The 25,908-nt window shown below is 42.8% G+C and overlaps 1 protein-coding gene across 1 annotated transcript in view; it reads left to right on the forward strand.

Annotated features, from left to right (window-relative positions):
- The first annotated feature begins 3,373 nt into the window (after positions 1–3,373).
- LOC102296162 (phospholipid-transporting ATPase ABCA1) overlaps positions 3,374–25,908 on the forward strand; it is a 39,805-nt gene continuing 17,270 nt past the window's right edge. The window contains exons 1-8 of the mRNA XM_042221731.1: positions 3,374–3,501; positions 7,369–7,484; positions 8,602–8,695; positions 14,797–14,938; positions 16,478–16,596; positions 22,342–22,463; positions 23,228–23,431; positions 24,651–24,740. Of these exons, the coding sequence (XP_042077665.1) occupies positions 3,432–3,501; positions 7,369–7,484; positions 8,602–8,695; positions 14,797–14,938; positions 16,478–16,596; positions 22,342–22,463; positions 23,228–23,431; positions 24,651–24,740 (957 nt within the window). The 5' untranslated portion in view covers positions 3,374–3,431. The remainder of the gene's footprint in view (positions 3,502–7,368; positions 7,485–8,601; positions 8,696–14,796; positions 14,939–16,477; positions 16,597–22,341; positions 22,464–23,227; positions 23,432–24,650; positions 24,741–25,908) is intronic.

Here is a 25,908-nt window from a genome sequence, read left to right on the forward strand (position 1 = left end):
ATGAAATGGCTCCACTCTCACCTACTTATACAAAAGTCATACAGTTTGTGTGAGTGTTTTACTAGTTTGTGGTTTAGTATTTGGAACATTCTGATTCATTGTTAATCACCCAGGTAAGAAAATCAAATCACAAAAAGTTGATTCTGTGGGAGAAATGTGTCATCCAGGTAACTTCTTCGGTCTCAGCAGGCTTGTCCAAACTTATAAACAATACATTTGCAAACATTTAAGTACCATTCACAGAGAGTTGGGGAATGGTTGCAATCACAGCATTATAAGATGGTCAAAGATGTACTCACAGGAATTGAGGAAGAGTATATCTTTCACCATCCAACAGTGCATCAGCAGAATCTTGATAAGTTGAGTTTCATTTTTGATTAATAGAAACCATAAAGTTAAAAATAAACATTTTCCTGAATTATCTAAAGAAATCTAGACTCCTGCGTGAGAATATCAGGATTTCTTTTATTGTCTGAGATTCATTTTATTTTCTGAGTACGTCCTACCAGTGAGTCATCCATCAACTTAATGTGTCTAGTCAGGTCCTTGGACCACCTCAGCTGGCTCCCTTTGTTGTCGAGGACTAGCAGTTCTGCTCTGAGTTTCTCCAATATGACCAACCCCCTACCTTCCTCCTCATCTCTCCCAGAGAGGCCAGACACCCTCCATGGATCACCACCTTATCACTACTTAGTGTAAAATGTAGTAAAACAAAATAAATACCAAGTAAAATGGGCAAGCAACTTAAAATACATTAAAAGGGCAAACCACATTAACGTGTAATGAATTAAAATTCTAAATACCCCTTAGGTACTTCAGTGAAGGCTGGGTCAGTAAAACTAACATCAACTTAGTAACAGAATAAATGTTTCAGCAATCAGTGAGCTCTAATCAGTGAATACATTCACAGTTCCAGACTTAAAAAACAAACAAACAAGATAACAAAATAAAGAAACTACAAAATGGAGTAAGCGATGTGTATGTCAGGTTAAAGATCACTAAATAAATAAAGATCTAGTACGTTGCGTCTTCAGTGTTCTCATTTCACATGAATCACAGCTGAAACTCTCTTATTGTGAAATATCAGCTGGGCCGTCTTTTATTGTGAAACAGTGAATCCAGCTGCTGGTGACCGATAGAAACCCCGCAAAGTGAGCGCTCCATCAATGGACTCTCAGAATGACCGGAAGCGTTGCTACCACAATAAAAGCATATAAAAGCAATATAAAATACAAAAGCGATATAAAAACGATTTTCTTTTCACGCTTTTTAACAGGTTTAACTTCAAATTTTTAAATTTGCATCGGACCTGTTAAAACAAAAGCACTTCTTGAACAAAATACTCACAGAACTAATAGAAAGTTATTTTATAATACTAAAGTTTTTATATTTTGGTTGTTTCTGTCTTTTATTTTTATTCTTTGCCTGTACTTGACCGGTTGTTACCAATTTACCTAACTTATAATTGTACTGCAGTCATACAATATCAAGAGTCTTATTTTTTTTCCTTAATTAATAAGGTTGCATAAAATCTTATAAAATAAAATAAAGGTATTATATTTCATAAATTTAAATCAGGTAGCCTATTTGTTAGCTTTTTACCTATTGGTCCACACTAAAAATGTATTATTTAATTAATTTTATTAGTTCCTTATGACAGGGTAAAAAAACCCACAAAATATCTCTGGTAAAAAGCAGAAATGAAATATAAATATAAATATTGTTTCACTTTAAAATACACGAATGAATTGTCACTTTTAAAGAATAAATATGTTAAATATTATATAAAATATGATACACAATATACAAAATTTAAAATATATTATCTAAAAATAGAATGTGATAAAATAAATATTTAAAAAAGGCACCCTTAAAATGTGCTCTTTAAAATGTAGTGCAGCTGGATAAAGAGCACGGACATGCTCACTACCCTCCACCTGCAGTCAGCAGCAAAAATCAATAAACCTGAAAGATCCGGTCTATGTAGATGAATTTAAGTAGATTTTCTTTGATTAGATCTGGAGGCAATTACATCAATGACTGCTTTCACGGACTTTTCTGTTGTTTTAGGGTTGCTCAGCTTTGACATTTGCTTGTTTTGTGTTTTTTGTTGTTATCCTGGTTGAATAAATTTTTCATTAATTATTTCCAAAACATAAACAAGTACAAAATCACACACCGGTTTGTAAAACCCCAGTACGGGTGTTGGACTTCCTCACTGGCAGAACTCAGGTGGTGAGGGTGGGCAGGTGCTTCTCCAACAGCATCACCATCAACACAGGAGCACCTCAGGGATGTGTCCTCTCGCCACTGCTCTACTCCCTCTACACTTCAGACTGTGTGGCCACCCACGGCTCCAACACCATTGTGAAGTTTGCTGACGACACAGTGGTGTTGGGTGCCATCTCCAACAACGATGAGGCGGCCTACATGGATGAAGTGAAGAATCTGGCATCTCCAGCTGAACGTTGGCAAGACCAAGGAGCTGGTGGTGGACTTCAGAAGGAGTCAGCACAGAGACTACAAGCCCATTATCATCAATGGAGCTCCAGTGGAGAGGGTGCAGTCCTTCAAGTATCTTGGTGTCCACATCTCCTCAGACCTGACATGGGCTGCCCACATTCAGGTCCAGACCAAAAAGGCTAGGCAGCGCCTGTACCACCTACGACAACTGAGGAAGTTCAGGGTCTCTCCAAAGATCCTCAGGATTTTCTATACAGGCGCTGTGGAGAGCATCCTCACACAGAACATGACATCGTGGTTTGGGAACAGCTGTGTGAAGGACCAAAAAGCTCTCCAGAGAGTGATCCGTACAGCAGAACGCTGCTGCAGACCCGTCCCATCCTGGCAACAAACTGTTCCAACTTCTGCAATCTGGTAGAAGGTTCCACATCATCCGGGCAAGGACAGAGAGACTCAAGAGGAGCTTCTATCCCCAAGCCCCCCCCCCCCCCACACACAACACACACACACACGCCCTCTCACATCATCCATAAGTGACTGAGACAGGACTCTCTTCTAGACACTCTAAACCCACCGGCACAATGTACATTTCGAATTCCTTTAATTTTAAATATTGTCTATTTTGTAAAATGTTCAGATTGTCTATTCTTATTTAATTCACTTAATGTACAGAATTCACCTGCTTGCTACATGCTGCTGCTGCACATTCACTTCATGTATATATTATATATAATGTTCTTCCTCCCCCCTTTTGCACAAGTCGAGGAACGTGTCAGGTTTCATTTCACTGTTTGTTATACTTGTATAACTATGCATGTGACGAATAAAGAACCTTGAACATTCTTGTAGTTCATTTCCTCCATGGCGGTCGGGTTTTATTTTGAAGGTGCTAGGCGGAAGTGTGTTGTGACTATTGAGGCTTTACTCCGGTGAGTTTTGTCCGGCGGCTGCTGCTCCGTGAGGAGCAGATGCTGCTGAGTGAAGGCAGAGGAGAAGACAGGGAGTCCCGGACCGAGCAACTGACTGCTAGCCACACAGGTGAGATCACTTCGCTTCTCTCCTCCTGTCCCCCTCTTTCATGTTCTCCCCTCTGCTTCTGCTCTTTAATCCGGTTTAACTGCGGTACAGCGGGAACACAGGACTCGGTTTAAACGCTTCACCTTTTTTTTTCTCAGGGGGAAAGGGAAAAGTTCGCTTTAGGTTCTCGGACTGAATAAAAAGCACAGAAGAGGCTCCAAAATAAACTCCAAAGAACAAAAAGTGAGACAGTAAAGAGGAGGAGGACATCGGGGTGTGAACCCGGTTTACGTCAAACTCTTTAAAAAACAGAATAAACTCTTGCTTTCAAAGTGCATCTTAATACATTTAGCGGGGGTTATTTGGATTTTTAATAAAGTTTTAAAGCGAGTTGAGAAGCAGAATGTGCAGTTTGTGATCGTACCGCTGGGGACGCTGCAGCAGCCGTAGTTGAGGTTTTATGAATCAAACTCCTAAAGCGGTATCGAACTGCAGATCAAAGCTTCTGACATGTTTTATCTGCCCGGAAATGTTTATTCCTGAACCTCCACATGTGAGTGTGTGTGTACTCAGCTTTTTTTTTACGCCACACAGCCTCCTTCAGAGTCCCAGGGGAGTAAAATCTGATGAGCTGAAACCAGCAGCAGAATCTGCTTTTAGAAAGTCTGTGAAGACAAGCTCAGTTTTTATGTGTTGTAGATGATGCCAAGTCAGGCTGCAGTATTGTCATATTTCCTCAGTGTGTGTGTGTGTGTCACGCTGTCTATTAGAACCCACAGACATTAAATCCTCAGTCTGGGAGTGTTATCACTGATGATTGGGTTCTAATCATTTCCCTTAATCAGTAACTGCATTGATTTGTTCAGACTTTGATGATGACAGTGTGGCGTTTTAGAGATGAAATGTGGAGTTGCAGATTTACCTGATCGAGCTTTATCGATAAAGTTTTCTATAGATGAAGCAGCTGTTGTGCCGTAGGCCGTTTCTGACCTTCTGATTTAATCATGGGCACACCACAAGAAGCAAGTGTGTGTGTGTGTGTGTCTATGTGTGTTAGAGGCGGAGCTGCAGCTCATTGATCAGTGTGAGTAAAGGTGTGTGTCCATGTGGTCTCCTTCCTTTTTGCCCAATCACATTGATCAGTCAGGCCAGTGCTGATTAAACTCTCCACTGCTGCTTAAACTACTTTCAGATCAGTGAAAACTTTATTTAAAACCACGGGCGGCTCAGACTATTCTCGACTTTGCTCAAAGATTAAGGCAGATTAGTTGTAACTTTCAAAACTAAAGACTACGCCCAGGATAAGTAACGCTAAGTCTTATTTCAGAGACGTGCCTGAGGAGCTGCCCCGATGGCAAAGGACGGAAGAAACTTAAACAACACAGCTGACAATTTGCACGGCACAAAAGAAAGAGAAGAAATCGAGCTCAGCAGTTTAGATTAAAGACGTGATCCTAACATACAGGTGACAGGCATGAATATAAATGCCAGCGGTGATAGGAGAAGATCAGTTCCAGCTTAAACGCTCAGCACTCATCACTTCTTGAGCATGCACTGCAGCTCTTCACATGTGTTTGCTCAGATCAGATTAATCATGCCTGAAAGCTGCAGCTCCCAGTTGACGTCCAGCTGATCCCTGCGGTGATGCAGCAGGTAGATGTCCAGAGAGCGTACATCGATTCGTTTTAGACTCCGTCTTTAGTGCCTGCTTTGTGATGAGACAAGACGCAACGAAAAACTCCCTTTTCAGGCTTGGGTAGGGGCATCCATCTGCTGCGACCGGTTGGCGGTGAGGGGAGGAAGACAGGATAAAGACACACTAGAGCCAGAGGTGAATAATAACTAAAATTCCTTCAAAAGGATCTTCCTCGAAATATAATTCAAATAAAAAAATTAAAAGATGAAGAAAAGTCATTGTCGGGGTTTCTGCTATACACAGGGATGGATGCTGGGCGTTTTTGACTGTAAGGGTTATTACCCATTAAAACAGACTGTGAGAGTCACCTAGTCCCTAATTCCTGGTCCCCTTCTTAGGGTCCTGTTCTGTTACCATGTCCTGAATCTCATTAACACCACGAGTAACACCTGAGCTGCCTAAACCCGGCGACAGGACGCATGATGACCTCTCACACCACCCAGACTTTAAACCCGAGACCTGCAGGTTAAAGAGCGACACCTGTGGCTCACTCTCAGGTTATTGTAGCGCACGTGTAAAACCAGCTCGCTTTCTTATTTTCTTATCAAGTTTTACTGTTTCTGCATCCGTGAGTCTGCAGGGTGACATGAAGTTTGTTATCAGACGGTGAGGGTGGGGCTCGGCGTGGACATCCTTAGGCTCTGCAGCTCTCGGTGTCCACACCAGTATGTGGGAGGTGAACGATTAAAATCAATACAAAATAAAATACAGAACTAGAGAGCATTGCATCTGCGTGTTGCCTTACATTGTGCGTGTTCTGCTTTTTTGTAAAGAAAACCACCAGTAGCCCACGAGAAGTTCTCAGAAACCGGGGCTGACGTCACATGGGTGAATATTGCTGACTGGAGCTTTAGTTGACATCTCTTATTTATTGAAATGTCTGACCTTAAACACCGCATATCGTATCTAAGTGCGTATTCATGCCGCAGTAAAGGAAGAGATAAAGCTTTTGTTTCAAGCTTTATGGTGTAGATTTTCACGTGCACTTTGAGGCGTTTGAGTGCTTACACGCTGGATTTAAATCACAGGTGCTCAGATTGTTATTAGCGTGCAGGAGTGTTTTGCTTGGTTCAGACTTTCAGACCAATTGCAGTTACAGCAAAAAACTCGCAAAGAGAAACAAAATCACTTGGCATGTGTTTGAAGATGCAGAAACGTATTTATTTGCAGCTTCTCAGTATTAGACCTTCCTTGAGTTCTCTACCTTTTCTGCTAATTAGTGTGTGGGAGGCTGTTTGCAGATCCAGACCTGAAAAAAAGTCAAAATACGAGGAAGGGATCAAGTTTTTACTGAATGATGGTTTGATGTTATACAAAGTGGGATAAAGTAACGCCTACAGGCAGGCAACAAGATGGATGTGCTCTCTGTTTAATAAAGTCATAATAGAAGGCAGTAGTCATCACTGTTCAAAACGAGACCCAGCCCATGCAGGTGATGATGGCAGGGTGGAGGTATGAGAGGTGAAGTTGTTTTTGTGCTGTTGCATGATTACAAACTCAAGCTAAAGCAAACCAGAGTGCATGAAACCAAAACGTGAACCTTCGTTTGGAGTTTGTGGTGTGAGAGACCCTCAGGTGTGTATTTTTAAATCCTGAACGTTGGATTCATAGCCAGAAGTGACCGAATCTGGATGAGAGGGTGGAGTAAACCCGGGAGGAAAACAAGAGAGCTGAGAGGGTAAAAAAGGAGATTTTCTTAGATTCACCTACGCTATAAATAATTCTAAGGAGATGAAATCCTGACTCCAGAAGGATACCTGGATCTGAAACGGGTTGCGATGTTCTCCTGAGATCATCCAGGAGACGCCCACAGTTCTGATTTCAGTTTGATGTGTTTGTAAAGATTTGACGGCAGATGTGCAGTTTGCTCCAAAGGTTCCTGGGTCAGGATTCGATCACCTTAAAAAAATACATATGTCAGGTCTCTGATTAAAATCCTCAGATAATTTAAAAATGTTTGATGAGATTTTAATTTGTGTTTAACTTTGTGAAATATTTCCTGTTTTATTTCCAAATGCTCTCGCTAAGAATGAAGAGGGAACCCTGTGAGGATGACTCTGATGGGAAACACTGGGACAGTTGCTGACTGTGTTTCAGCTGATAACTTGGACTGAGATCAGCAGCTTCAGTATCTGATGTGACCTTTGACCCCTGCACCTTTGAGCTCAGTGTTGTTTTGTGCTTTAATGCAGAGCGAGCAGCTGCTGACGATTATTCAGGCGGAGCAGCGACGGCGGCAGGAATGTCTGTCACTACACAGCTGGGTCTGCTGCTGTGGAAGAACTTCACCTACAGACGACGACAGACGGTCAGTCACACTCACACACACACACACACACACACACCCACACAACACACCACACCCCACAACCAACACACTACACACACACACACATCAGGGCTTAGCCTGTCAACCTTTACATCACATTTCATTCATCAGGGTGTCATTTGGTCCATAAAAAGTCTTTTTAAAGGGTTTTTTATTCAGTTTCTGCATTATTCAGTCAATCACTTGGTCCATAAATAACCTTTGAGGACCTTTAGACCCTTAAAATCTTAAATGTTGGACTGAACGAAATATATTGCTAGACAAAACAGTGGATTAGGCTGCTTTTATGAGCCTTTACCTTCCTGTCCTTAAAGAAACTGCACCTTCTGCTCTGACATGTTGGATTTATTAATCAGTCATGTGGTTCCTGAAACAGCCGATATCTTTAGCTGAAGGAAAAAGTGTTTGTGGGATTTTTACAGATGGTTACAGAAGAAAAGTCTAAAAGCGTGGAATAAATGCCATGTTGTTTGTATATGTTATCAGTGTGCGCCTGTCCTCGGAGAAAGAACTACTTGTATAGCAATTTAGATTAAATGTTATTTAGCTGATCAGTTTCTGGATAAATCAATCGCTTGATTGTTTGATAACATGTCTGATAACAGAGAGAAACATTTTTTTAATGATGCTTTTATGCAAAGCATCATGTGAGGAGCTGGAAATAAAAAAAGTACTTTTATTTTCTACATTTTTATGTTTGCAAACTGAGATGAAGCTGACTTTAACTGGTTCAGTTTGTGTTACCTGGATAGATCCACCTGTTTGACTTGTTTTATGTTTGACCACAGAAACAAGCGGTCAGTGTGATGGGGGTTTAAGGTCACCTCTCTGGAGTTATGTGGGTTTTTTTGTTTTTTTGGGGGGGATTTTCACTCGACCCTGATCAGTAACCTGGTCCGGGCTCCGTGCTCTGCTGCTGATCGATCAGTGACTTTTCATTAATTATGAATAACTTCTGATAATAAACACGTGAAGCTTAAAAGGAGCCAATCAGGAGGCTTTTAGACCGCATGCACGCACTCTTTTTGTGTTTCTCTAATGGTTTCCCGTTTCTAGCTGGATTACGTGTCAAAGTGTGTGTCTGTGTGTGTTTCAGCTCCAGCTCCTGGCGGAGATCGTCTGGCCCCTCTTCATCTTCTTCATCCTCATCTCTGTGCGGCTGAACTACCCTCCCTACGAGCAGCATGAGTGTGAGTTGAAAACCTTTATTTAAACGCTAATCAAACGGCGCTCTGGTTCAGAGCCTGAGCCGATCGATCCATTGAGGCAACGGCTGCCCCAGTTTCACAAAGTTTCAAGAGATGAAGAGTGATGTCGGAGAGCATCCTCATCCAATCAGCCTGCAGCATCGTGTCTGTTTGATCTGGGAGACAAATCTTGGTGTGACGCGAAGTTTATGCTTGTCATGGTTGACCCAGCACACGGAGCTTCGGGCTGAAAATGATGATGTCATAAAAATGGTGGTGACAACATCAGGCGGTGTTTGACGTATGTTGGACGTCATCTACGTTGACTTCGTTTTTCAGCTACGAAAGTGATTTTCTTTGCACAAAAAATGAGCACAGCTTCTGCTAGAAACAGTGTCAAACCAAAACAGAACTGGACCAGCACCAGTCAGGTGGTGCAAATACGCGCTGGAGGTGAGAGACATGAACACAAAGGTTCAAATCTAGAACGTTCCTGCTGTGAGGTGCAGCACCATTATATAAATCACACAATAGGCGTGTTTCTGACCCCAGCATCATCATGGAGGGGGGATAGAACTACCTTAATTTGTGCACCCTGACCCCGTCTCCTCCTCCGGCGTGGCAGTGAGGGTGTCAGTTATTGGTGGTCACACAGGGGGCGATCAGGCTGTAGGCACATACATTCCAGCCCAGTCCAGCTGGAGTCCTGTTTTCAGGTGTTCCTGGAGGGTCCAGGGGCGGCCAGATGAGTGCTGGAATATCTTGTGCTGGTTATCATCTCTCTTCAGACCCTTGCACCTTTAGGAACATCTGATATCAGTTTCACACTGATTGATTTCTCATTACCCGAGGTTATTGATTGACAGTGGTCCTGGAAGCAGGAGGAAGTGCAGTATTGCTTACTGCTGCAGGATTTCAAATTAAAGCTTCATGTGCTAAATGAATCTCCCCGTGTTGTTTATCACGAGGAGCTTGTTTTTTATTGCTCTTTATCACTCATTATCAGACGTCGTGAAGGCCACAGTGATCCATCGACAATCAAAAAGCTCTGATAGGAGTGCTAAACTGCACGAAAGGGTTAAACCTCACTTCAGCGTCTTCTTTTTCCGTCTCAGCGTAGACCTCGATGTTGCATAAATAAATCAGCTGTTTGAAATCAGATGTTTTGAACATCTTCCCAAGCCTGGAAGGAAATATGACGAAGGACATGGAGAAGTTGGAGAGAAGAAGCTGACTCAGACAGGAAGTTATGGTGATCTCACAGAGAGAGAAAGCAGGAAAACATTTTCCAGGTTACTTCCACATGGAAACGATCTCAAGTTTGAATCAAAGGTGTTCGAAGCTGGACTGCACTGCAGATGGAAATTGGTCTTTTTTAAGTTTTCTGTTATGTGTAGATTCAACACCGGTTCATCTCTTGAGTTTGGCGAATTTTTATGTTTGAGTGATTCATTTGTTAATGCTAAATGGTTAAAAATGGTCAGGTATAAGAACTGGACTGAAAATGAGTGAAAAAGCAGCAAATGTCCAGAGAAAAACTGGATTTTGCTCCTTGAAAGCAAAATATGAAGACGTGAAGCGGTGACTCAGTAGCGAAGGTCCACTTTAAACCTATAGCGAATGGTTGTGTGATGCGAGGCCTTTTCGCCCGGCGAGCGCTGTGAAAATGAAGAAAAACTGAACATCTGCTGGTAACTCCATTTATTAGTCACATGTCAGCAACTTAATTATGTTTCCACCCATCTGTTTGTTCATTTACTTTGAGCACTGACTGACACGTCCGCTCAGCGAAAGCTGACGTCACCCGACCAACAGTCCAGACCTCAAAAACACAGACTTCACGATTGATCAGTTCACGTTCTTCCCATCAACTGATCGGTAAACTCTTCCACCGCTGCAGACGATATTGTGCAGCCAACAGTCATATTTTAACCCGGATGAACCCTGTGAGATATAAAGTCACGATCTGGGACGACCCCAACCCCAAACTGTTTTACAGCAGTTCCGGGAAAAAACAAAACGTCCTGTCGTGTGTTTTCATGCCGAGACTTTGAAGGAAAAAAAGTAATTTTTCTCATTTGTTGAGCAGTTCAGTTGAAAAACAAAGGAAGAACAGCCTAAAATTGCTTAAGAGAAATCAGTGGAAATATACCAGTGTTTTTCCACACTGCTGTCCTTAGAGACCTATTGTTATTCCACCCCCGTGAAATCTTTACCGTAAAGGCATTCAAGCAACTTGTCCAGATCAAGAAATGCTTTTAAGTGTTAACTTTTTACTATTAAATCTGGCATCACTGCACCGGGAATATCTGTGATTTTACTGGGAATTTGTCACAGTTAATAACAGCAATTTGCTGTAATTGACTCTTCAGCCGTCTTTTCATCTCGCTCTGTTGAAGCTCAGGAAATCCTTCCTTAAAACGACGCAGTGTAACACATGTCGGCATAAACCGACTCAAATAGGGTGTAAAATGCCAAAGTTTAAAATGACTGAGGGGATCTTGAGATAATCCGGTGTCAGCGGCTGAAGATGAAGAATCAGAAGCTTCAGGCTATACTTTTTTACTGGATGAATGAAACCTGCCTCACAGGAAACAAAAGGAAACGCTTTCATTCCTCACCGATTATCTCAGAGGAGGAGCGCCTCTCTGCCTCACTCGGGCCAAACGTCAACATCAGGAGATGAAGAGGGAGCAGGAAGCTGCTCGTCTTCCTCTTTCCCCGTGAAAGCAGAAGCTCTGGGCACTCGAAGTACTTTCACTTCTCGTGCTGTGTGAGAATAGTTGTGCAGTGATGTGAGCTGCAGGGACGTGTTGAAACTCGCCACGCTGGATCAGAGACGAGCTGGAGCCCGCTCGATCCTTTAATATCCAGTTTTACACACCAGCATAGCTTTGAAAATGTTCATGGAGACAAATTTATAATGGTTAATCCCTCTGCGTGGGCACTTTGGGTCAACACCGCGTGCTAAACGTGCTGTACAAATTAATGTGACTTGACGTGACACGACAGCTCCGCTGCACACAGTTCAAACTTTTCTGTTTGTTTTTGTGGCAGATATTCAGAGCTGCTGAGCTGCTTTCAGCTGTAGATCCCACTTTTCTTTCAGGCGATTGTCCACCATGCCGGCCAAAAACATCAGAAGTATAATGGATGTGATTGAGTCAACAGGGTAAAATTACTTTTTAAGATTAATTTCTAAAGAGAATGTGGCTGTTGACATCACCTTTAACGAGTCTGAATCAGTCATGTGAGGACAGTCTCCTTCATCTGTGGCTTCTTTTTAAGGTTTTTCCACATTATTCACTTCAGTTGACTCTGTTTACAGCATCTAAAAAAAGTTTAGCTGCTGTTTAAAATCTAAAGCGTAAAACCAAAGTGTGGATGTTTCATCCTGAAGCAACTCGTCAAGTGTTGAAATTTGATTGTCTTTTTAAAAAATATCAGCGCTTTCTCAAATTCAGTTGTTAACACGCTTGAGTGAAGTTGTTACGGGAGAACGTTTCCCACTGAGGTGCATCACATCTGTACACCAACGTGTTACTCCAAAACCTCTGACCTTTCAGGGGTGTACTTGAATGCATCGCCAAGTCTCACAGGTGATTTAAGAGTTAAGGCGTGGTTGAAAAACTCACCTGCTGCACAGTGACCAGATAAAGAAGCGCTTTGGGAAGAAAATATTTCAACTGTGCTCCTGAGCAAATAAGATAGATAAGATACCTTTATTAGTCCCACGAGTGGGAAATTTCATGTTAAGGCTGCCGATCTAGTGCACGCAATAGCGGCGCCATCTTACCCCCCGACCATACATACATGACACAAAAACATCACATGGGGAAGACAGGTCAGAGGAGTATGCACAACACGAGGAAAGATAAGGAGAAAAAAATAACTCCCCCCAGACTGAGCTCCAACAGGGAGATCAGTTTGAGAACAGAAAAAAAACACCTCTGCACATAGCACATGAAAAAACTCTTAATACACCAAAGAAACACATGACAAGCAACAGGGATGGGTAAAGGGTGAGAGACAGCCAGTGTAGACAGTGCATCCGGGCCTGCAGCATAAGCGCTGGTCTCCTTGATCCACCGTCAGCATCGGAAGGGAATAAGCGTCGAAGGCGTTTGGAGGGGGGATGAGTGTACATCTGCATGTGTGTATATGTGTGTGTGTGTGTGTGTGTGTGTGTGTGTGTGTTGTGTGTTTGTGTGTGTGTGTGTGTGTGTGTGTGTGTATATGTCCAAATGAGTTTATTTTACCAACTTCCAGCAAACTCTGAACACCTCAGGGGCCACGATAAGTGAAATTACTAAATAAAGCAGCCAGCTGACTGAGGTGTAACCACGCTGGAATATAACTGCAAAGAAAACAACGTGATGATGTGGCTGGTGTGACGCAGTTATCACAGCAGAGTCAGGCCACAGTGCGTAGATCCACATGTTTGAGTTGGCAGCACGAAACAGAAGTTCTGTTTCATAATAAGTCACAGACAAGAGAGTCTCCACCTGCTGCTGGGACAGGTGGAGGACTGAAGGACATCCCTTTAGTCTGTCTGTGCCTAGACTAGCGCCATCTTTAGAGTATAACTATTTTCATTACAGTGTGTAAAAGGCTGTTTATGGCTATGATTCAGACGTCACTGAATAGCGAGCTAGCGTAGGTTACCAACCATAACACCCACATAACCTCAGCTTTCTTTCTTCCTCTAGTTTTTTCTTTTTCAGCCCCAGTGGGAAAAATCTTGATCTGACCTGTCTGTGTATGAACATGACTTCTCTGTCACGGGCAGCAGACATGATGAAAGTGATAAGTTTATTAAAATATTTGCCTAAACCCGCATGTTTATGTTTACCTGCCTGTTTTTGAGGATTGTTGGCAGACTGCTGCTGGTGTGGGGAAATCATGGTGCACACGTGCACAAGTGGACCCAATTGCAGTAATGTAAATTGCACGAGTCTGCATATGGACCTGCTTACAATGTAAATCTGAACCTGACCAACACCAGGAGGGAGGTCCGAGCGGGTGGAGCTTTTGCTCGAGCTATTAATTGATTAAGCAGCACACAGTTCATCATTTGCTCTGTGGCACTCCTGACTCAAGAGTTGGGAGTTCGCCTTGTAATCGGAAGGTTGCCGGTTCGAGCCCTGGCTTGGACCGTCTTGGTCGTTGTGTCTTTGGGCAAGACTCTTCACACTGGTGGTGGTCAGAGGCCCCGGTGGTGCCAGTGTCCGGCAGCCTCGTGGCTACAATGTAGCTTGCCATCACCAGTGTGTGAATGTGTGTGTGGATGACTGGATGTGTAAAGCGTTTTGGGGTCCTTAGGGACTAGTAAAGCGCTATACAAATACAGGCCATTTATTAACATGTTTTATGATCATTATCAGTTCACAGATTTAAGCTGCAGTGTGTCTTTTACACCCAGTTTAACAAGTCAAGCTCTGGTGTTTTGGTCTGGAGCCTGTGGGAGTTTTTCACCCCTGAGCTCATCCTGAAGCTGTTGTTCCACCTGTGTGGCCCTCACTCTGCTGTCGAGTGAAGTGAATCTGCGCCTCTCCTTTATCTTATCTGTGTTTTGATTAAAAAGAGGCCAGTTGGCAGTCTTAAAGGTTCCCTGATATCAGCGCCTTCTCTGCGCGTACAGCTGACACGGTGAAGCTCAATGAGAGAAAGGGGTAAAGGTCTTTGCTCTCAAAGTGAACCCGCTCGTGCCTCTGCCCTCGGCTTCAACCTGCAGCGGGTGCCGCTGATGCTCGACTGCGAGCGACAATAAACCAATTGCAGCTTATCTGACACCTCTGAGTCCAGGTGAACGTGGGAACACTTTGTTCCATCAGAGCAGGAAGATAAAGAAACACCCTGAACATCTTTCAGATTAAATCTGACCGCAGCACACAGGAAAAACCACATCTATGGCTTTAAAACCTGCATATCTTACATTGGGAAACACAGGGGCTTTATTCTCTTCATGTGAGTTGGAGGGCGCCTAAAAATGTGCACTATATCTCCTGTGAGCCTGTTTGGAGCTGGTCACAGCTTTCCTGTCATTTTTACTGCAAGATCTTCCGACTTTCTTGTGACTTCCTGTTTTCATTTCCTGTCTGCAGGTCATTTTCCAAACAAGGCGATGCCATCAGCCGGCACGCTGCCCTGGCTTCAGGGAATCCTCTGCAACGCCAACAACCCCTGCTTCAGACATCCGACACCGGGCGAGTCCCCGGGCATCGTCGGCAACTTCAACGACTCAATGTGAGTGGCCAAAAAAAGAGGCTTTTATTCTGAAAAACTTCTCATCTTTATTAAACTGCTAAAGCGTGCTTGTGGTTTCATCTTTTACTAATCAGCAGACACTTTTAAGTAAAATGAATTTTATTCTGATAGTACCTCACATTCTTTCATTTCTTGTTATTTACATTTACATATAGAGTGAAATCTCAGCTCAGTTCTTACATAAATGCCGTCTGTAGAGCTGAAACAGGCTGTCAGTGACTTTATTTCTGAAACTTTATTGATACACTTTAACTTTCCTCCTCTCACACATTAACAGACAAAACTGAATTTTAAGATTTCAGCTGCTTTGACCTCTAACCAACACCGGCAGGTCATCTGCTCTCAGTGTTTGTGTATAAGCTGACGCTTCAGCTGTTTTCATGGCCTTAACCCAAAATCAGTAAGGATTCATCATGACTGATTACATCACACACATCAGCCGATTTTGTGGTCGCTTTTTTCGCTATTAGTTTACACTCGGGAGCTGCTCGTTAAGCGGTACTGGAACAGTGACCTTCAAAGTAAAAGCTGCGGCCTTTTGAAATGTGTTGGTTTCAGCAATAAGGAGTCGCTTTTACTATGAAGGCGAACATAGTTTTTTTTTCTGGTTTGTGTCGTATGTGTTTGACTTTCACCACCACTCTGTGGTTAGTGGGCGAGCGTTTGCAGACTAACCGGCATCTTTCATCCAACCTGTGGTGTACCGTGGGAATCTGCTGGTGACCAGATCGATCATAAAGAGGTTTTGGGTGCAACATCTTCTTTGTGAGCCAATATCACCCAGAGGTCGCTGGAGGTTCGCTGGTCTCTAGGCCTGTGTGACTGAGGCCCCAAATCTTTAATCTTATTGGTTGCTTATCAAATTCCTGCTACGTTTTCATTCTCCTAAGGAGCCAGAAGCTCAATAATTCTCAGATGTTGTGACACATAAACATCAACTACTTTTAAGACTTAAAGCTACGATATAAATTACTTATCTGAGCTTTTTCACTTTAATACTTCATGTTCCTTTACTTGTTTTAAAGTGACACTTAAACTTCCTGTAGAGTTTAATTTTGAACCTTTTTCCACTGTTTCACTTCACATATTTTAAATAGCACCATCTGCTGACACCTTCCTCCCTTTTCTGTCTGCAGACAGTCAGTGTAAGAAGGTTAGCTTTTGAACCTGTGGACTGAAGTAGTATCCTTACATATCTACTACTTTTATCTAGAACCTACCTTTGGCTGATCCCTTATTCAGAAGGTGGTCACTTCAGCTGCAGATTGGATCTGTGATCAAACCGGGGGATCTTTTGCTTGTTAGGCGAATGTAAACCTTAAACGCTGGAGTTTAGTTAGTCACTGCTTCCATAATAACTAACACTTTAACTGTTTTGAGTGTCAACAGAAATGTCATTTTAACCTGTTTGTTGTTTTCACTGTAAGCTGGCATGTGCCGGGTCTTTCCCTCTGTGTTTGTATGCACGCTAAGAGCTCCTTTGTGGCTCACGTTTGATGTTTTACTTTTATTTTGCAGAATTTCTCGCCTTTTCTCGGACGCCAAGAAGATCCTCCTGTACAGTCAGAATGATAAAAACCTTGAGGGCTTCAAGGAGCTGTCTCAAGCCCTGCAGGTGCTGCAGTCCAGCCGCTCAGGTAGGACACGCAAAACGCAACCCTCACTGTGTGGGGATGAGCTCAGATCAGGGTTAGCGATGCAGTTTGACTTTGTTTGATTTCGCTAATCTGAGCATCAGTGTGGGTTGGAGTGATAACAGACATATCAGCCGTAATCACGTCATCACAAATAAGAAATACACAGTGTAGATAAAAACTCAAAGCGTTTAAATGGCTAAAGTTCCAGCTACGAGGTGTATTTATAGACATGTTCTTGTTTTAATCTTAACCTGCACACGGCAACAAAGATTTAAAAAAAGGACTTTGCCAGCTTTTGGATAAGAAAAGTAAAATCTTACTGTGTCAACATGACCATAGTAATAATATTCATTATTATCATTTTTAAACTGTATAACAGAACAAATGCAGAATTTAAAAGAAGTAGAACATTTTCTTTTAACATCCAGCCGGTGCCTAAATGTGAAGGTTTTATCGCCATTCCTTTAACAGAGGAACCTAAAGGCCAAAATGCATGCACTTATTTTGAAAGGTAATGTTGTAAAAACACAGCAGAACCCTAAAACTGGTCACCTGGGCCCTGATTGGTGTTAAGAAGTTAAACTTACTGAGACTTCAGGCCAGATGAGAGCCTCGGAAACCAGCCACATAACACCCATCTTCCATATTTCTGTGAGAACAGTTCCTCGTGCAAAACAAGGAAGCTGGAGGCAAAGGTTTAAACATTTCTTGTGCTGATTTTATGGCAGCTATAGGACTTGGTCTTTTGAGACGCACCTGATGAATTCCTTAACCCCAGGTTACCATGTTAGAGGAGAAGATGGATTGAAGTTATCACCTAATGCTGGCTACATTGGTTAGCAAGCTTCATCTATAGACTGTACAGTAGGACACAAACAGTTAACAGGCAACTTGGACGCCGTATTCATACAATTAAGCTAACAGCAGCCATAATATTGGTCGGATAATTGTATAAAAATTAAAAAACTGCTCGAGCCTCGAGTGGACGTTAGAGGAACTGCAGCTTTTGAAACTGGAGCCTTAGCTTTTATTTTTTAGCCCCAGAGGTTAATGTTTGGAGAGAATGCCTTGACTAACCCTACAGTGTAATTCATAAACCTGTGAGTCATGACTGTCGGCAGGCTCTTTTTTTGAATGCCACCTTCGTCAATAAATCATCTCTGAGATCAGCTCGCTGAAGGAACCTAACAGCTAGCGAGTCTTTGCAGAACCTCTCAAAGGTCAGCAGGTTTTTAGGCGTCCTTTCTCTGCCGCAGGAGTTTTCAGGCTCGCTGAACAAAAAGAATTTCTCTCTTTTGTGCGTTAATTTGCAGCTTTGGCTCTCTGTGGGGGGCGTTTGTTTTCCCTACCTGCACCGACCTGCCGGCTCTCTTGCTTCTCCTCCCTGTTGATTGAGCATCAGCACGTTTCTGCTCTTTATTCCCTCTAATCTGATAATAAATGAAGCAGTTTTATTGGTCAGGAGGGCGATGGTGTGATGAGGGGGCGGCATGACACGCTGCAGCAGGTTTACCTGCTTACCTTCCAGGTGAGCTCACCTGGTTAGAGGGCAGCAACCAGGATTCAGGAGTTCTCAGGAAGCTTCATAGCCCGAGGCCTTAGAAACAGATCTGCGAAAATGCAAATGTTTCTCTGCAGGAAAGCGACCTTTAACGGTTTGTTCAGCACCAATAAAACAGATTTTCATCTGACAGACAATTTTCATGTCAGTTTTAAATCTAAAGCAAGCATAGAAAGCTAATCAGCTAATTCTCAAGCTTCAAATGAGCCAAGACCTCCAATGTTCACATCGAGGCGTTAAGACTAAAGACCGCACAACGAAACACACTGAAAGTTTTTCCTTTGTTTGTTTCTTTCTGGTGGTTTTTATAGTTTGTTTTGTCACTTTGTGTTGTTTTTGTTTGTCTGTGTTTGTGTCCTGGTTTTTGTCTCTTCATGGTTAATTCGTTGTCTTTTTGTCTGTTTTTGTCTCTTTTGTAGTTGCTTTTTGTCTCTGTATGATATTTTGTTTCTTTGTATCCAGTTTTTGCCTCTTACTGTTTGATTTCTTCCTCTTTGTGTTTTTTGTCTTTGTTTTTGTGGTGTTTTTATTTGTCTGTGGTTGTTTTTTGCCTCGTTATGCTGGGTTTGTTGTTTTGTTCTGTTGTTTTTGGTCTTATGTTTTGGTTTGTTTTGTATGACATGGGTTTTTTTGTCTCTGGTTTATTTATTTGTAGGGTTTTTTTTGGTTTTTTTTGTCATTTTGTGTCCTGTCTTTGTCTCGTGTTGGTTTTCTTCTCTTTGTATTTGATTTTTGGCTGTTTATGTTGTTTTTGGCTCTCTGTAGTTGGTTTTTGTCTCTGTTTTGTTTTTATGGTTTTGTGTCTTATTGGTTTTTGTTTCTTTTTATCTTGTTTTTGCCTCTTCGTGTTTGTGATTTGTGTCTGTTCGTGTTATTTTTTTTCTATGGTTCCATGGGTTATTTATTTGCCACTTTGTGTCCTTTTTTTATTTTTATGTGATTGTTTTTGTTTCTTTTTATTCAGTTATTGCATCTTTCTATTCAATTGTTCCCTCTTCGTGTTTGATTTTTTCCACTTTGTGTTGTTTTCTCTCTGTTGTGGATTTTGTCTTTCGGTTGTCATCTGATCGCGAGCGGTCACTCCACACGCAGTTTTCTGATATTAACACAACTCTCTTCTAACTCTGCTGAGGGGGGTAGAAGGGTGGCAGCAGGAGCCGATTCTGATTGGCTGGCCCTGTGGCCCCTCCCCTGCAGGTGGACTGACAGGGTCAGTGTGTATCGTGCATGTTCGCGACGCCCTGTCGTTTTGGGTTTTCTGCTGCTCGGCTCGGCGCCGTCCCGCAGAGCGTCACTGAGTTCAGATGTGTCCCTGCAGCTGTACAAACGTGTAATTCAGAGTGCCCTAATGGGGGTCCACATCAGACCTGAACCTGGATTGGGTCGCTGCAGGCATCTCACATAACCATTACTGTACAGTTTAGCAGCTGACTGTTAGTTCCTCTGTGGATTAAAACCCATCCGGCAAGCTTGAAGTCAAGAAAATGGAGGACTCTTTGAACATCTTTAGTTTCTGAAACACTATCAAAAAGTTCAAACATGATGAGCAGCAGACAAGAACCAGTTTTTTAATGTGGTACCAGAACGTGGTGGTTTAATGATGGCGAGTTGTGATTGAAGCAGACGGGCTTCTCTGCTGGAAACTGCTTCTCATTTGACCAATCGCATCACTGCGAGCTGCTGATGTCAGACAGCTGGACCTGTCCTCTGACCCATCACTAACACTAACTGTAGTAACACTCAGTCGGCTTTTTGTCCCCAAAGGGCCTCTATACCTCCGCTCATCTGAGCGCAGATGAACACCACATGATTGTCGCCTTCGAGCTGAAACAGGAAAATTAATCATCGATTGATTTATTAGAGACAGATCAGAGAACATATGATACTTCCTCGGAAAAGACTCGCTTTTACGGCAGTCCTACCTGAACTTGATCTGTTCAGGGTTCCTCCTGCTCGAGCAGGAAGTGAAGCGAGTAGCTGATCTGGGCTGGCACTGAAATCAGATTGAGGCTGAGGAGTGACGGCTTCTGATTTTAAATAATTTCTTTCACAACAAAATCACATAAATCATAAATATGATCTCTGTATTTTAGCTGAACATGCTGAAGTCTGCAAACATGGAATGAAAAGTGGAAAATTTAAACAGATAAATGGTAGATCGTCCAGGCTTACAGAAGCTTGTAAACCATAAAGTTGTGCTACGTGAGATAAGTGCAAAGACAAAGTGCATTTAGTGAAAACAATAAGCTGTCACACAAAACTGGACTAAAATAAAACGTAAAGAAAATTGTGTGGGCTGTCACAACCCAGTGTACTCCTAGTGTCAGTCCCAAGCCCAGATAAGTGGGAGGTTTGCGTCAGGAAAGGCATCAGGCGTAAAATCTGTGGGAAAGTAGATGTGCAGATCCATCCATGGCGACCTCTGGGGAAAATAAGGAAGCAGCCGGAAGTACCTGTACTGTCCGGTCCAAATATGGTCGTTTGTGACAAACCTGTAATAAAATATGAATATAAAAAACCAACATGGCACGAGCCAAGTTACTAATGTTAAGTCACTTTGAGTGAGCTAAGGTAACAATTGTGTGACAGCACAATGGCTTTGTCCATGTTTTATAAAGTCTGTGAATAGAAGGGTACAAATATTAATTGGATGTATGAAAATACAGATCACATCTTGGAAAATAAGAAGTGAAACGGAAAATGCAGCAGAAGAGGGATAAAAAGATATGCCTCAGTTTGATGCTCTCCTGCTGATAAACAGAGTGATGAAGGAGCCAATTAATAACGGTGACGTCGTTCTAAGCTGGAGGATAAAAGCTTCTGAGGAAGCTCGACGATGCTTTTATTGAATTTTAGGGTTTCTGATGGAAGCTGGCTGATGGATCAGCAGCCGCATTTTACCAGTTAGAGCGTTTCTTCATGGATGTCCATAAAGCTGCAAATAAAACCAATCGATCGATACATTTCTGTGGTTTGCTGATGTTCAGCAGGCTGGAGGCAGGAGGACAGCAACGACTGTAATCTTGGATGATCCGTCATCTTAAATCTCCACATTTTGAAAGAGTGAAGCAACACAGGCAGAGAAGCTTCACACGTTAGCTTCCTGTTTGTTTCAAATGAATGACAAGAGAAGCTCCTCTCAGCCTTCGTTGCAGCTGCCTGTTCAAACCTGCAGAAGAAGAAGAAAGGCGCAGGGAGGGGTGGGCATGTATGCGTGCGGGGGCATCATGCAAAAGTGCATCCAGCTGCTGTGATGGAGCTGAGTGGAAAGTTTGAGCTGCAGGCGTGTGTGAGCACGCAGGTCGAACGAAGAGCAGCGATGACGTAACAAAGACTGAACGTAAAGCCCACTTGCAGCCGCTCGGGTACGGACGTGCCCCCGACAAGCCCAAATATGGTCCGAACGCCTCCTCAGGCCGCAGTTATAGCATCTGTACCTTCACTAAAATGATTTCAATCTGACTTTCAGATTCAAACTGACATCAGATTAAAATAGAAAATCCAACCACAGTAAACGGACCATTAACAATCACTCCAGCCGTCCAAATCCAAACACATAAAACCTCTCAATCGTCTGAAAGATATTTGAACTACCAATAATCCCAAAGGTTTTTATTGCTGTAGCAGTCGGCTCTGTTACCAACAGTCACACCTGTTTGTTTGTTTGTTTGTTTGTTTGTTTGTTTGTTTGTTTTTATTTATTTTAATCTCAGATCTGTGTTTTTGTGCAATTGAATTTTTCTCATCGCAGTTTTTTGGGGTGTTTGAGGAATTTTGTTTTTCAGGGATTCCTCACAGTTTACTTACCAATGTCATAAGAACATAGAGGAATGTCTCTGTTTAATGGCCTGACTGTTACCTGTTAGTCTTTCTCCTGCACCAATCACGAGTCAGTGGTGTGTCACCTGAGAGGCCTAAAAGCTTGAATGAAACCAATGTTTTATCAGCCTGTCTCGTTCTCAGCTTGGACGGATTTTAGTCAAACCGAAAGCAGAGATGACATTTTAAAAATGTGCTGGGGGAACTGCTTCACCCTCTCTGTAAAAAATTACACAATTGCTTTGTGGCCACAAATACGTTCACATTTAAAAGACAAAACCCTCTGATTTACTGGAGGAGGAGAAGGAGGAGTCAGGTTTCTCTGACCTGCTCTGTTTTGTCTGTTTTTGTTTTTTCTCCCACAGGCTTCAAGTTGAAGCATTTCCTGCGAGACAATGAGACTCTGTCGAGTTTTCTGTTGAGGAACGCCTCCTTCCCCGAACACAGCGTCCAGCAGATCACGGAGGCCGACGTAAACCTGCAGAAGGTGAGGAGGCATTCTGCACATGCTCAGTCTGACCCCTGTGAAGCCTCGCTTCTGTCAGTCTGCCCCAGGGCAGCTGTGGCTACAACTGTAGCTTGCCTCCACCAGTGTGTGAATGTGAGAGTGAATGAATAGTGGCATTGTAAAGCGCTTTGGGTGCCTTGAAAAGCGCTATATAAATCCAATCCATTATTATTATTATTATTATTACATGGATACGAGCAGCTGGAGGAATTTTACTCCAACTTTCATTCATGAGAAAACTAACAGTGTGGAGTAAAACCATCCACAATATACAAGATAAAAAGTTGACAGATATCAGATGAAAGTCTGAAAATATAGGTAAAATTTAAAAAATATATAAAATGCAAAGAAACACAACACAGTATGGCGTAAAAGAAGAAGAAGAAAGTGTCAGACTACATAAAATAAAAAAAAAAAAAAATATGCAATAAAAGCTGGAATATTATGAACCGGTGTACAGAACACAAGAAAGAAAAATGCAAATATGAATTAAGTGGAGAGGTGGAATAACAATAAGGAGGAAAAGTTCGTGAATGATTAAACACTTGAAATAAAATTTGCTAACTTGCAGAAAATCTGCAGAGTATATGGAATAAAAGACTGAAATGTTGGAGTACATGTTACACAGTAAAACATGAAATAAACACAATGATTGAAACTAATTTCAGAATATTAAAGTCAGACTATATGAAGCGAAACCTGAAGATAAAGAAATCCCTCTTTGGCCTCTGTTTCTGTCTCAGGTCCTCCTCGGGGGGTTCGGGGTCCACCTGAGGGACATGTGTCCCAGGAAGGGGGGCAAGCAGAGCCTGGAGGAATTTGTGACGATCTCGGACAAACAGGTGTCGGCGATGGTTCAAGAAAAGATCTGCCAGGCTCCGCCCGCCTGGCTCGACCACGCCGAGGAGCACTTTCTGGACAACTTGGACTTCCTCAAACCCATCCGGGTAAATACGGCCCTGCTAATCCACTGATATGATTCATGTTTTGCTCATTTAAAGCAGGTTTTTCATCCAGAAACTTTTAGAAACTTTTTCTCCCAGTGTGAAACCACCTCCTGCAGCGTTTCAGCTTATCCTGTATGAACACATTTCAAATCGTGACTTGTCTGCTTTTCTGTTAAATACTTTCTCAGATATAATGATCCTTATAGATGTCAAACACTTGAACTGGCACACTGAGCACTTTTTAGCCCCGAGTTCTGCCTGCAGGTGTGTCTTTCAGGCTGTCTCTAACATACTTTAAATAACAAACTTGTCTGAAAACGTGAATTTTACACTGGAATAGTCCAAAGGCATTTTTTCCTCCCCCCCCTCCGTTCAGGTGACACAGCAAAGGTGTGCTGGCGTGTCCTCAGCATATTAAATGTGTGTGTGTGGGAGGAGGCGTGCCTCGGCCTGTCCCAGCTCTTTACAGTCTCAGTTTTCGTAGCCCGGAGACCAGTTTTAAAGAGTTTGAAGGATTCAATGCAGCCGTATGTCACAAGAGGCCTCAGCCTCTTTTGTGTGCAGAAATCTACGAGCACTTCGAGTGACTGCAAAGCTGAAACCGTGCGAGTTTCCACAGCAGCACAGAACAAAGTCCGTGAAAATCCAGCAGCCTCGTCTCAGAGAAGTCATAGGTGTTTAGCTAGTTATCATTATAGGAATCTTAAACAGAGTGAACTAGACTTAAAAGCCAGATTTTAGGGGAAAATCCCCCACACATGCCCATTATTGCCGTGCATTTATCTCCAGTTATGACACAGCAACTTTTAAAACTTGATTAAAAATCAGACAAATGACAACGTTCGGAGAAAAGTGGACAACACGAAAGCAAAGAAATGTTAGATACTCAGAGACAGAGAAGTGAAATCGTCACAAATATGAGCCAAAAATAAACAACAGCGAGCAGAGTTCAGGTGATCTGCTAGAAGTGCAGAACACCTAAAGAGTTCAGTTTGCTGGACGAGTGCTAAATCTGTCTGTTTACAGGATCCAGAGAACGTTCGTATGATGACTTATGTCATCACTCAGTATCTTTCAACACTGCTAGGAAGGTCTCTGTCTCATCTGACTGTGAAACCTGTAAAAATAAAAATAACTAAACTGAAGATAGATGAGTGGGTTATTATTTATTTCAGCCAAGGTTGAGCTGAAACTGAAAATGTCTCTTTGTGTCTTTCAGAGGGACGTCAGGGCTGACCCCGAGGCCGTCCAACAGGTCGCCAGGGCAACCGACAACCTGCTGGATAGTCTGGGTTCATTGGCAGTTGAGGTAAGTCATCAGCAGGAGCTCAGACCTTTATTAGTACGATTAATATCTCAGCAGCCGTGTTATTGGTTCACAGGTCCAGTTCAGACACTGAGGTTTAGCTTAGCATAAGCTAGCAGCTTAAACCACCTGTCAGTCAAAGAGGCCACTCCCCTTTTGTATCAGGCTCTGAAGGGGTTTATTTTTGCTTTAAATTGGCCTCTTTGGGGACTGGCTCACTGCTGGAGCCTCTGGTGGACATTAGAGGAACTGGAGCTTTAGCTTAACTTTTTATCCCTTGATTCAGGCTGATGCAAAGATCATCAGTCAGTTTTTCTTTGTGTCTTTTCATCATGTGCTTTTAATGATGGTGTTTGTCTCACGAACAAAGATCAGGGCACAAAATATCACAGTCAGCTTTTTACTGGACATGCGCGTCACCCAATCGAGTCTTCCGGGCCACGTCAGCACCATCAGGGGCCACTGGGTTTACTTGGCAGCTCCGAGTGTCTCTGCGAGTCTTTGTGTCCAGATAAAAGCAGTTTCCCTGCAGCAGAGACAGACGAGTTCCCAGCTGAACAAAGACTCAAATGTCTCAGTGGGTTTTTACTTCACAGCCGCCTCAGGAGGAGAAGGCACGAGTCCGAACAAACAGCAAACACTCAGCGTCCGTCTACGTCCTGCTGAGACGCTGAAGACCGCAGATGGCTGCATGCAGCCTTTAGTGACCATGTTAGAGGTCACAGAGACACTGAGGGGGCTCTGAAAGCTGCATTGTGTGGCAGAAAGTGGTTTGCGACACATCTGCAGCTCTGCAGAGCCTCCAGCCTGGGATTACAGTGGGAATAGACTGGAAATAAAGTTTGAGTGGGAGACTGTGGTTGGCGTGAACAGTTTGATAACCAGAGTAAAGTTCAGTTAGACTTCCCCAGATTGTTGTTTTTTGCCCCGAGGTTATCACACACTTTAAAACACACAGTACACACAATCGCTCTGTGGGCTAAAGTGAAAACATGTGACAGAGTGGTTTGTTTGGTTTGTGCAGGCGCTGAGTCAGGGACAGGATGAGTGTGATCCTGTGAAAAAGGGATTTAAGATGGGCATTATTGAACTGGCAATCCAGGAAATTACAACATTTAGTTTAAAAAACCCAAACAGCTAAATAACTTTAACAATCTTATCTCCTTCGTTC

Source organism: Haplochromis burtoni, unplaced genomic scaffold (assembly GCF_018398535.1).
Source record: "Haplochromis burtoni strain Fernald_Lab_line unplaced genomic scaffold, NCSU_Asbu1 Contig_73, whole genome shotgun sequence".
NCBI classification, from domain to species: Eukaryota; Metazoa; Chordata; class Actinopteri; order Cichliformes; family Cichlidae; genus Haplochromis; species Haplochromis burtoni.